General features: G+C 37.2%; 1 protein-coding gene across 1 annotated transcript; it reads right to left on the bottom strand.

Moving 5' to 3' along the window:
* Positions 1-11,867: 11,867 nt before the first annotated feature.
* On the bottom strand, positions 11,868-12,440 carry LOC142173787 (uncharacterized). Its single transcript, XM_075239439.1, has one exon. The coding sequence runs from the start codon at positions 12,438-12,440 to the stop codon at positions 11,868-11,870; it is 573 nt and encodes a 190-aa protein (XP_075095540.1).
* Positions 12,441-12,932: the final 492 nt, after the last annotated feature.

Raw genomic sequence — 12,932 nt, 5'->3', positions numbered from 1 at the left:
CCTCCAACAAAGAAGTAAAGTCACATGGCTCAAATTGGATGATGATAACAACATATATTTTTTCTCTGTGATCAAACACAGGAAATTACAACAAGCAGTTCTTCAGTTGACAGTCAAGCTTGACAGAATGGTGACAGATCAACAAGAGATAGCAAATGTATTTGTGGAATATTACCAGGAGCTACTAGGGACTAAAGGGAGTAACATAATAACTGCTTTTTAGAGTTTTATGAAAAATGGACATACTTTGACTACATCATAATAACTAAAGTTGGTAAGGCCATACACAACTGCTGAAGTCAAAGAAGCAATGTTTAGCATTGAGGAAACTAAGAGTCCAGGTCCGGATGGATATTGTAGTGGGTTCTATAAGGAATCATGTCCCATTATAGGGGAGGAGGTGAATACTGCAATTATGGATTTTTTTTGACAATGGACAACTCCTAACTCAGAACAATTCAACAAATATTGCACTGATTCCAAAGGTGGAAAATCCTCAGCTAGCCAGTCAGTTCAGGCCAATATCATGCTGTAATGTTATCTACAAATGCATCTCAAAGGTAATCAGTAAGAGACTCAAGGAATCACTTTCTACCTTGGCTGCTGACAACCAAGCTGCTTTCATTGAAGGGAGATCTTTCATACACAATGTACTAATATGCCATGATTTATTGAGACACTATAATAGGAAGACTATACCTAGATGTCTAATGAAAATTGATCTTAAGAAGGCATATGATATGGTTACCTGGGAATTTTTAGAAGAGATACTCAGAGGTTATGGATTTCCTATACCATTTATAAAGCTCATTATGGTATGTGTGACACCAACTTCTTTCACTGTCAAGGTTAATGGAGAAGGCTATGGATATTTTGAAGGAAATGGAGGGCTAAGACAAGGAGATCCTATGTCTCCTCTTCTCTTTGTGTTGGTTATGGAATATCTTTCAAGAGTTCTGAGGAAAATGGGTAACCTGCCAGACTTTCAATTTCACCCTATGTACAAAAGCACTAAGCTAACTCATCTTATTTTTGCAGATGACTTAATGTTGTTCTGTAAAGGCAACATAAAGTCTACACACAGAATGATGGAAAATATTAATCATTTTAGTGTTGTCTCAGGTTTAGTGGCCAACCTTGACAAATCACACATATTTTTAGCTGGGATAGAAAAGGATTTGAAAAAGGTAATCTTGGATATTACTGGATTTTCTCTTGGCTCACTACCTATGAGGTACTTTGGACTCCCCCTAACTTTAAAGAAGTGTAGCAAAGTGGAATGTCATCAGCTAGTGGAGAAGATCACAATGAGGATCAATTCTGGATACTCGAAGCAACTTTCCTATGCTGGTAGATTGTAGGTCATCAATGTTGTGCTTTTTTCTGTGTATAACTTTTGGGGAGCTATTTTTATACTCCCTCAAAGTGTGTCTAAAGCAAGAGATAGGAATTGTAAGGATTACTTATGGGGCAACACTGAAGAGCATAAAAAAATATCTTTGGTTGCTTGGGAAAAAGTCTGTCAACCAAAGAAATTTAGAGGACTTAATATCAGAGGATGCAAGCAATGGAATGTAGCCTCTATAGGTATATGGCAATTGGTGGGAAAAAAGGACATGCTATAGATCAAATGGGTACATGGTATATATATGAAGACTTGTAGGGATATATGGGCTCATAAGCCACCTATAGATTGTAACTTGTATTGGAAGAAGTTAAATGAACTAAAGGAAAAAATGGTACAGTGGTACACAAGCAACATTTATAAGCTGACAAGTAGTGGCGTTTACTCTGTTTCATGCAGCTACATTGCTATGGTTGATTTAAGTACAAGGTTGCGAGAGGCAGAGCTGATTTGGAGTGGACTTATGCTGCCAAGGCAGCGTATTATGTTATTGTTAGCAAATCAACAAAAACTGCTGACTAAGGAGAGATTGATGAAGTTGCATATACCTGTCTCAGGAGATACTGCATGTTGCTTATGTGGGCTGGATGTTCTGGAGACACAATTATACTTAGTTGCAGAGTGTCAATGGATTACCAACTTAAGAGCTGATCTAGTTACTTGGTCTGGTATCAGTATCCCTACAAAGAATGAATCTGAAACATTACAATGGATAAGAGGAAGGCATTGGAGACAGTTTCAGAAGGAAGTTGCAGCAGCTATTCTTGGTGCTATGATCCACTACACCAGGCAAGCCAAGAATTGGAGGATCTTTAGATAAATTTGCTTAACCACGGAGTTCTGTGGCAATCAGATTAAGAAGGAACTACATGCTAGGATCAGCACACGAGCAGGCTCAAGGAAGACAAGAAATTGTCAAATGTTAGTTAGTCGATTTTGTAGTTAGAGCAAGTATAAAGTAGATTATTTGTGTTTTTCTTGGGGTCTAGTATTACTGTTTGGACGTATAGTAGATGCCTTTAGTGTGTACAAACCTTTGGTTGTTATGGTAATATTTACAGATTATTGCCAATTTTTGTTTTGGTGTTTGATGCAAAAAATTGAAAATATATCATTAGGCAAAAAGTGATCCTTTTTTTCTTATTGAAGTTGAAGATTTGTTGAGGTACTGCTTGTTGCTACTGCTTTTTTTTTTCATCTTTCCTTGAGCTGGAGTCTATCGAAAATAACCTCTCTACCTTCAAGGTAGGGGTAAGGTCTGCGTACACACTACCCTCCCCAGACCCCATTTGTGAGATTATACTGGGTTTGTTGTTGTTGTTGTTGTTGTTGTTGTTGTTGTTGTTGATTTTTGTATAACAAAAGAAAAAAAATTATCTTTTGGGTAATGAACACAAAGTTGAATGATTTTTACGTAACAAAAGAAAAAAAAATAACTTTTGGATAATGAACACAAAGTTGAATGACCACCAATGAAATTTACTCTAGAAACTACATGTAGATGAAAAATTGAAGCTTAAAGCCAACCTCCTGCTTGTATTTAGCTTGTCAGATGATCTTGCTAACACTACTAGAAAACTGTTGAAACCCGTCCACACCTTTCCGACCAAAATCAGTCGAAAAATAAATCGACCGATGTTGGTCGGAAAGGAGGTAGTAAATTGGTCACAAAAGTCAAGGAAAATATTTCTCACAAATATACCGACCACCTTCGGTTAGAAATAGTGGTCCCACAATAAAAAATCAAAATTTCCAACTGATGTCGGACGGAAAGTGGTCAATCTTTGACCAAGACCTGATCACACTTGCATAATATCTACCAAAATAAGTTTTAATTAAAATTTTTTAATTATACCAACCGAAATCAGTCGGAAAGTTGAAATTATTTTTTCCCATTTTTTCCCGCCAAAGGGCAATTGGTTTTTTAATATAACAAAATTTTCATATATATATATTTTACCGACCGATTTTGGTCGGTATTATTGTTAGATTATTTGTTATTTACAATATCTATATATATTTAACAGTGGGGTGTGTGTGTGTGTGTATATATATATATATATATATATATATATATACACACACACATATATATATATATATGTGTGTGTGTGTGTGTGTGTGTGTGTGTGTGTGTGTGTGTGTGTGTGTGTGTGTGTATATATATATATATATATATATATATATATATATATATATATATATATATATATATATATAAAGTATATATTGTTATTGTTAGATTTCGGTCGGTATTATTGTTAGATTATTTGTTATTTATAATATCTACATATATTTAACAATACACACACTCGTGTATATATATATATATATATATATATATATATATATATACACACCGAGCGTAAATAATAAATAATCTAACAATAATACCAACCGAAATCTAACAATAACAATATATATTGTAACCACCCGACTTGTCGTTTTAAGAATTTACGCCCCGTTCAGTGACTTAAGGTCTCGAGCAGCTTCGTAATATGTATTATGACCCGCGAGTGTGGTCGATTTTGATTTTAGGAAGATTCGAAATTTAATTAAAAAATAATTCTCATTTTTGAAGCTTAAATGAAAAAGAAAATTAATCGGAGATTTGAATTATGTGTAAACAACCTCGGATTCAAATTTTGATGATGTCAATAGTTCCGTATGGTGATTTTGGACTTAGGAGAATGTCCGAAAAATTATTTGGAGGTCCGTAGTGGAATTAAGCTTGAAATGTCGAAAGTTAAATTTTTGAAAAGTTTGACTGGGGGTGACTTTTTGATATCGAGGTCAGAATTCGATTCTGGAAATTGGAATAGCTTCGTTATGTCATGTATGACTTGTATGCAAAATTTGACGTCATTCCGGATTGATTTGATGTATTTCGGCACAAGATATAGAATTTGAAAGCTCAAAGTTTATTAGGCTTGAATTGAGGTGTGATTCGTTGTTTTAGCATTGTTTGATGTGATTCGAGGCTTCGACTAAGTTCGTATGATGTTTTAGGACTTGTTGGTATATTTGATTGAGGTCCCGAAGGGCTCGGGTGAGTTTCAGGGTGGTTTCGGACCATTTCTAGGCCATTTTTAATTGCTGGTTTCTGCCTACAGAGGTGTGCATCGCGATCGTGAACTTTTGGTCGCGTTCCCGAAGAGCAAACAGCAGTTTGGGGCCTTGTGAATCGCGATCGCGGAAGCTCTTTCGCGATCGCGTAGAACAAATCTCCGTTGTACTGACTCGAATTTGGAAGCTTATATCTCACAATCTATAAGAAATTTGGAGATGATCCAAAAATAAAAGTTGTAGCCCTTGATATCTAGTTTTCAAAAAAGTAAATTATTTGTCATTTGGAGTTGTGTACAAAAGGTTATGGTTGATATACTATAAGCTGTCTGAGAAGAGTTTGAAAATCTCCGTTTCACAAGGCTGACTTTGGAAGCTTATAGGTAGAAATCTATAAGGAATTAGGAGATGAACAACAAATAAAAGTTATGGCCCTTGGTGTCCAAATTTCAGAAAGTTAAACCATTTGTAATTTGGAGTATTGTACAAAAAGTTATGACCATTATACTAGAGGTTATCTGGAAGAGTTAGGGGAGTTTGTTCTTCGCGATCGCGATTGGTTTTCCACGATCGGGAAGAGCAATTTTGGGGCTGAAAATTTTTGTGCTTCGCGATCGCGAAGAGTAAATACCTGGACAGTAGCTATATTTCGAGGTTTCGGCCATTTTTGACATATTTGGAGATATAGAGCTCGGATTAAAGCGATTTTTGAGGCGATTTTCACCATATGGATTAGGGTAAGTGTTCTATATCCTAAAGTATTTATATTTCATAAATCTATGATTATATCCATCGTTTAATTCGGATTTTAATGGAAGAAATCAAGATTTTGCAAAATCTTCCAAAAACGAAAATTTAAGATTTGGAGGTCGAGTTGTTATTGGAATTCAATAAAATTGGTATGGTTGAACTCGTATCGGAATGGGTGTTCAGATTTCATGAAAATGTTTTCTTGTTCCGAGGGGCGGGCCCCGCACAATACACACACTCATATACACACACATAATCTTGAATGTTTTATTCTCGATCACCTTATTAGTACTTTGCTCGGATACTTCATCAGTGGATCAATTGGAAATTCAATTATATTCGATTAAAACTTACTATAACATATTTAAAAATAAAGTGTATAGTTCTATAAGATGTAGTGCTTTGTTAATACTTAGGTTTTAGCAACAACAACATATGTATACTTATATTAATATTGCATACGTTAATATAGTATTAATATATATTAATCAATCTTAATGTGTAGGAGTACACTCAGAGTTTGCCACCGAATGAGCAAGGCGAGCGACCACCCATTTCAGACGAAAAAGCGCAGAAGATACGGTTGGATATTGTCGGTGGTCCTAAAAAGAGGATAGCATACGGCCTTCCAGAGAGATCATTTCGGCGCTACATGGCTGGATTGCAAGGTATAGGGACTTCCGCCCAAGGTGAGGCAATTGATAGGTCGACTATCTCGTCTATGGAGAAGAAGATCGCAAAGCTGACAGCAGAGCTTGAAGAGACAAAGGCTAGAGAACAAAAGAAAGATAGACAATTTGATACCCTTCAAGTCCAGCTAGAAAAGAGGAACCAATAATTTAATCTCCTTGAAGGTCAGCTGGCCAATCTTCTTGCTAGTGGTGCTTTTTCCATTCCCCGGTCTCGTGAGCCTTCCCCAGATGCTAGTCCTTCTCGTCGTGATCCTTCGAACCATGCCGACGATGAAGCTTCTAGTAGTAAAGATAGAGGTGAAGCAATACAAAATACTCATTGAATGATGTTTAAATTTTTAACTAGTGAAATATTTTGTTGTTGGGTATTATGTTTTGTTAATATAGTTTAGTGGAGATGGAGATGATGTTTTGTTAATAATATAATTTTGATAGTTGTTATTGTTATTGTCATTGTTATTGTTGTTATTGTTGTTGTTATTGTTGTTATTGTTATTATTGTTGTTGATATTGGTTGAATAACAGTAATGTAATGCTGCCATTATAGGTGATTGGTTATTGGCAGGTGGTGCAGCTATAAAACAACTGTATTCTGTCAAAACAAATACCCAAAAAACCGACCGCCTACCGACCGAAGTTGGTCGGAACTGTTCATTTGAATTTCCCAGAAATTCAAAGTTACCGACCGACTTCGGTCAGAATTTTTGAATTTAAATATTAAATATTTTAACAATTCCGACGATTGTGGTCGGAATTTTTAATTTTACATTTTAAATATTTTAACCATTCCGACCGATTTCGGTCGGAATTGAACAGTTTTAACAAAAATTAATAATTAAAGTTCCGACCGACGTCGGTCGCTAATTTAAAAATAATTTAAAAATATTTTTAAAAAATACCGACTAAAGTCGGTCGGTATGGTTATTTTGTGTCAAATAATTTGGTCAAACTGCGTTGACAAATACCGACCAATTTCGGTTGGTAATATCTCGATTTTTGTTCGATTCCGACCAATTTCGATCGGTTTTGATGGACGTTTTTTGAGAGTTATTTAGTAATGCAAGTCTTGTTTAAAGTTGATTTTCTCAAACTTCTTCCAACTCGAGCTTAAACACTGTAGTGGGAGCATTTTGGTTTGAACTTGTGGCTTGAGCAGGCTCATTGGATTTGGAAGTGATCATTCAAAATAGTACTCCACTTAACTTGTTTACAGCTTTTGCACCTCTGTGCATGTAACATGGAGTGAATAACTTCTTGAAGTTAGTAGTTGAGAACAACTGCTAGTTTAGTAATTGGGACACTGGAGAACAGTTTATGGGGGCAATAATATAGAAATTCCCAAATTATTGCTGTCCAAATAGGTGCACATGCAAGGATGTTAGCGTGCTTAGAAAGTATGCTAATCCTGTTCTACCTGATCCTTTCAGAAGTCATGAAAACAAGTAACTTTATATTATCAAGATAGACTTGTCTCACCCAAGACTGGGCCTAATTGTCAATGCGGTGGAATTCAAAATAGATGGTTTCTTTCTATCTGTTTAAACCAGAGTTACTTGACAGGTGAGAGGTAATGCATAATCTGTGAAATAAAAATATGCTCAAGCTGGCTCAGACACTACTATTATTAATAGAAAATCAAGATGGACTTATGCTCAAGGTAGACGTTTGACGAATATTTTAACTACTTTATCTTTTACGGAAGATCTTAAGCATAGTTGAGGTGCATTTTTATGATGGCGAAATTTTAAGCATCAACCTGGCAGTGCTATACTGCTATTTTATGTGCAATTCTTGTAGGTCACTTTCAAAAACCTGTAAATCTTCCCCATCTCTAATGGTATAGTAACACGAGATGTGCGGTTGTGATCATAACGGGTATACGTTTGCAATTCGCTTAATCTGTACCTATGACTAAATTTTCTCACTTTCTTATCGAAGCTAATGCGGTGCACAATTTATGTACATACTCTTCCGAAATGGCAAATTGGCTTTCGACAGTGTTATGAACTTTTCACACGATTCGTGCAATTTAACTTGTTATAGAATGTTATTTGTCTTATTTTTTCAATTTATTAATTTAACTTATTACACAAACAACTTTTACACTGTCGGGGGAAGAAGTTAAACCCGACAGGATTACTAGTTATAGGCAGTTGATCCTGCAATTGTTAACTTGATTAGATTAATACATAAGAGATTGAAACATGTAATTCACCATACGAGAGAAGGAAGAGAGAAGAGATATATTATTTCATTTTCAGTCAGTTAAAGAATTGAGTGTCTGTATACTTACACTAGTTAAACTATCTACAACAAATGGGCTTACTTCCCAGAATTGGGTCTAGTAGCCTGTTATACAAATAAATATAATGTGGCCCAATAAGTCATGTGGGATGAGCTTCAGATTGGGCCTGCGTATGATTGTGCTGCTTTCTTACTTCAACTCCAACACCCCCGCAAGTTGGAGGGTGACTGCACACCCAACTTGAGCAAGAGAGAATGATGGGCCAGACGTGTAAGAGGCTTGGTAAAGACATAAGCTAGCTGAGAGGAAGTGAGAACATGATGCAAAGCAATCAAACCTTCACCAAGCTTGGTTCTAATGAAATGGCAGTCGACCTCAATGTGTTTGGTTCGCTCATGGAAAACAGGATTTTTAGCAATATGTATTACTGCTTGGTTATCACAGAAAACAGGAACAACAACAGGAACAACATTTCCAAAATCAAATAGTAGTCGCACAACCCAAACCAACTCAGCTACAACTTTACTGATGGCTCTGTATTCAGCCTCAGCTAAAGAAAGAGACACAATATGTTGTTTTTTTGCCTTCCAGCCAACAAATGAATCACCTAATAAAATGCAGAAACCAGTGACTGACCTCCTGGTGTCTGGGCATGCAGCCCAGTCAATGTCACAATATGCAGATAAGGAGAGATTAGGAGAGCTACTGATGAACACTCCAACATCAGAGGACCCCTTAAGGTACCTGAGAATGTGTAAAGCAACATGCATATGGGAAAAAAATGGGCTCTGAAGAAACTGACTCAGATGCTGCACTACAAATGATAAATCAGGCATGGTATGGGTAAGAAAGTTAGGTTTACCCACCAGACTTCTATACTGCTCAGGAGATGGCAGAAGTTCACCCATATCAGCCTTCAACTTGTGATTCAAATCAAGGGGGAAAGTGACAAAACTCACATCTTCACAATGGTACTCCTGGATGCCTGTCTCAACCCATACAAGGATTTTTGGAGATGGCAGACCAAAGGAGATGAGGAATCAGAAGATGAAGTGGCACACAATCCAGGGGGAAGCTTTACAACAGGAGAGAATGTCTCATTGAAATCTACACCTTCAACTTGAGTGTCACCCCTAACAACTAGCCTAGCCTTATATCTCTCCACAGTCCCACGAGCCTTGTATTTGATTTTATAGACCCATTTGCACTCAATTGGTTTCTTCCCAACATGCAATTCAACTATAGACCAAGTGTGATTAGCCTTGAGAGCTTCAAATTCCTTTCTTATAGCCTCTTGCCATGCAGGAATAGACACAACTTGTTGATAGGAATGAGGCTCAACTTCAGCAGTGTCAGCTAAGTTATGAAGGCATGCAAAAGTAGAACTGGAACCACATAAGGAAGGAGGGAGATCACAGGCAAATTATTGGAGATGAGTAAGGAGAGTATGGGTCATGGCAGACCTCCTAAGGACAGGGGAGAAAGCAGTAAAAGAAGGAGCAGGGGAGCTAGGAGAAGAGACAGGTTCATGAGAATAATGAAAGGGAAATGAAGAAGAAGGAGAGGAAGGAGCAGGAAAGGAAGGAGTGGAAGTATCAGGACATGAAGGAGTGGAGGGATCATAAAGGTAAGAGGAAGAAGGAGCATGGAAGACAGTAGATGGAGAAGTATGAGATGAAGCAAAAGGAAATATGTACTCATAAAAAATCACATCTGTAGATACTAGAGTGAGCTTAGTAGTGAGGTTGTAAAGCTTATACCCCTTTTTAGTGAGGTGATATCCCAGAAAAATACAAGGTTCAGCTCTAGGCCGAAATTTGTTCCGATAGCACTTAGGAACTGTTGAGAAACATAGGCATCCGAATGTTTTGAAGTGAGAATAGAAAGGAGGCTGCCCAAATAGTAATTCAAAAGGTGATTTCTTCTGAAGAAGTTTGGAAGGAAATCTATAAATTAGATATATGGCAGTAAGTACACAATCCCCCCAAAACATGAGAGGTAGTTTGGACTGAAAAGGAAGAGCTCTAGAGGTCCCTAGTAAATACCTATGTTTTCTCTCTACTGCACTATTTTGTTGTGGAGTGTGAGAACAAGATGGTTGATGAATAATCCCAGTTTCAACAAAGAACTCCCTAGAAGAATTACTAGAGCCAAGTTCAAAAGCATTGTCACTTCTAATAATTTGGATAGTGGTGTTGAATTGTGTTTTTACTATGGTAACAAAAGTTTTGATTAAAGAAAAGGCATTGCTCTTGGACCCCATGAAATGAGTCAAAGTAGATCTAGTAAAGTCATCCACTATAGTCAAGAAGTATTTGCAACCATTATAGGTAGGGCAACCATAGGGACCCCAAGTATCCACATGAACTAGATGAAAATAATGTGTAGTCTTAATGGAGCTATCAGGGAAGGGTAACCCAGATTGTCTAGCTAAGGGACAAATAGTACAAGTAAAGGGTTATTTTGTAGAAAATTTACAGGGCAAATCAGAGATTTCCCTCATTCTAGCAAAGGGCATGTGCCCCAATATATGATGCCATAAAAGCTCCATTTTATTCAAACCGGAATGATATATACAATGAGAATTAGTAACTGAATCAGAAGCTAATGGAGCATGGTATTTACAATGAATAGAATCAGAAGGTAAAGAAGAAGAAAAAGCAGAACTGGATGCAGAAGCAAGAGCATCAGACTTTGAAGAAGTAGAGGAATGCACAAGCCTGTAGAGTCCATGCTCAAGTTTACCAAAGACCAATGACCTCTTCAGTGAAGGGGCATGTATCAAACATGCAAACTTAGCAAATAGAACAATGCAATCTAACTGAGAGACAAGCTTAGACACAGAGATAAGATTGTAATGAAAGCTAGGGACATAAAGAACATGATGAAGTGTAAAAGAAAGAAAATGAAGGGAACCAGTGCAAGTGACTTTGACTTTGTACCCATTAGGTAAAGTGACTAGGTAAGGTATAACTAGAGGTTTGATATCAAAGAGAAGGTCCTTATTAGAGGTTATGTGGTCAGTAGCTCCAGAATCTATAATCCAAATGCAATCATGTACTTTAGTCAACATGCAAGCACCATAAGAGACATTCTTAACAGAATCAGAAGGAGTGAGTATACCAGCAAAATTGGCAGAGGCCATAAGACTGGATTGTGGCAAAGATTCTGAAAGTTGTGGCACAAACTGAAGCAGAAGCATGAGCTGGGTATACTAGTCTTTAGAAAGACCAGGAACCAAAGATCCTTGATCAGTTGAACCCTCAGCTTGAGAATGATTACCTTCAAAATCAACATTGGGACCTTGTACCTCTACATTTGACGCAATCCTCCAATCCTTGGTGAATTTGAAACAAGATGGAAAACCATGAAGTCTGTAACACTTCTCAACAGGATGTCTAGGTTTCTTGCAGTATCTACACACCGCACTTGATTTATTCTGATCAAAATTAATCCTCTGATTGAACTGTCTAGTGGGTGGACCTGGAAACTTGTTAGTGGAATGAGGATTAAGAGAACTTGAAACTTTGTTGGTGAGGTGAACATTGAAGGAAGCAGAATCAACACTAAATTGGGATGGAGATGACACTTGTCTTTGTCTCTCATCTTGAATAAGGATACTATAAGCAGTATCAAGAGATGGAGGATGCTGCATCATAAAGAGATTGCTCCTAACTCCAACATATATCTCGTTGAGCCCTATAAGAAACTAGTGTAATTTGTTCTCATCATCCTCTCTCTGAAGTTCAGACTTGGCAGAACAGGTGCATGAACTCCCACGAGAAGCACGCATGAACCTAAGTTCACCCCATAACTTTTTCAGCTTATTAAAGTAGGATTCTATGTCCAGTGACCCCTGATTAGTTGAAGCCAATTCATTCTTAATTTCAAAAACCTTGGTGTCATTTACTGTTCCATACCTTCGATTAAGTTGAGTCCAAATACTTTCTGCAGTATCAGAATACTGGACGCTCTCAGCTATATCAGGTGATAAGGAATTGGTCAACCAGGAAATGATCATGTTATTACAACGGTCCCACTGTTTAAACTGGGGAGAATTCTCAGGTGGCTTGGTACATGAACCATCGATGAAGCCTATCTTATTTCTAGTGGACAAAGAGACAATCATGCTATGTCTCCATCCACCAAAACCAATATCAGAGAATGGCACAGTGACAAGTGAGACACCAGGTACATCAGAGGAAAGGAGAAAAAGAGGGCTCGAGGAATCAAGTGCGAAATTTGAAGAAACTGATGAAGGCTCGGCATTAGGGTTCACCATATTGTGAAGCACAATCAAACAAAGAGCAAAATACTACACTTATTCAAAAACAAAGAGCAAAATACCAACACTTAGATGAACACAACAGAGCAATCAGTAGATATGACAAGGAACGAGTGTACCCGTCGTCTTTGCGACCTAAAGACGATGAATGCCTTGAAATTTATTGAAAACCCCAAATTTGCACTCATAAAGGAACCAACAGTAAACCTTAATCGAAGAACTGAAGCAATCCACTAAAAAGCTTTTGAAACAACTTCAAAACGACTTCAATCCACTGAAATTTAGCTGAAAATCTGCCGAAATTGACACATCCAAAGCAAAAAACTAAGAACTTTGACGACGATCGAAAAACCATAAAGCACCACAAAAATTGAGAAACTTTGATGATAATAGATTGTAACGACCCGGCCGGTCGTTTTGAGTATTACAACCCCATTTTCCCATTTACTGCTCAAATTATACTTTACAGTTATTGTGTGAATTACCGGG

The sequence above is a fragment of the Nicotiana tabacum genome, chromosome 19 (assembly GCF_000715075.1).
Source record: "Nicotiana tabacum cultivar K326 chromosome 19, ASM71507v2, whole genome shotgun sequence".
In the NCBI taxonomy this organism is placed as follows: domain Eukaryota; kingdom Viridiplantae; phylum Streptophyta; class Magnoliopsida; order Solanales; family Solanaceae; genus Nicotiana; species Nicotiana tabacum.
Note: the sequence above shows the minus strand (reverse complement) of the source record. Positions and strands in the feature narration are given on the sequence as shown.

Excerpts from the sequence above, each read along its gene's own strand:
- LOC142173787 (XM_075239439.1), bottom strand. The coding sequence starts at position 12,440 with ATGGTGAACCCTAATGCCGAGCCTTCATCAGTTTCTTCAAATTTCGCA.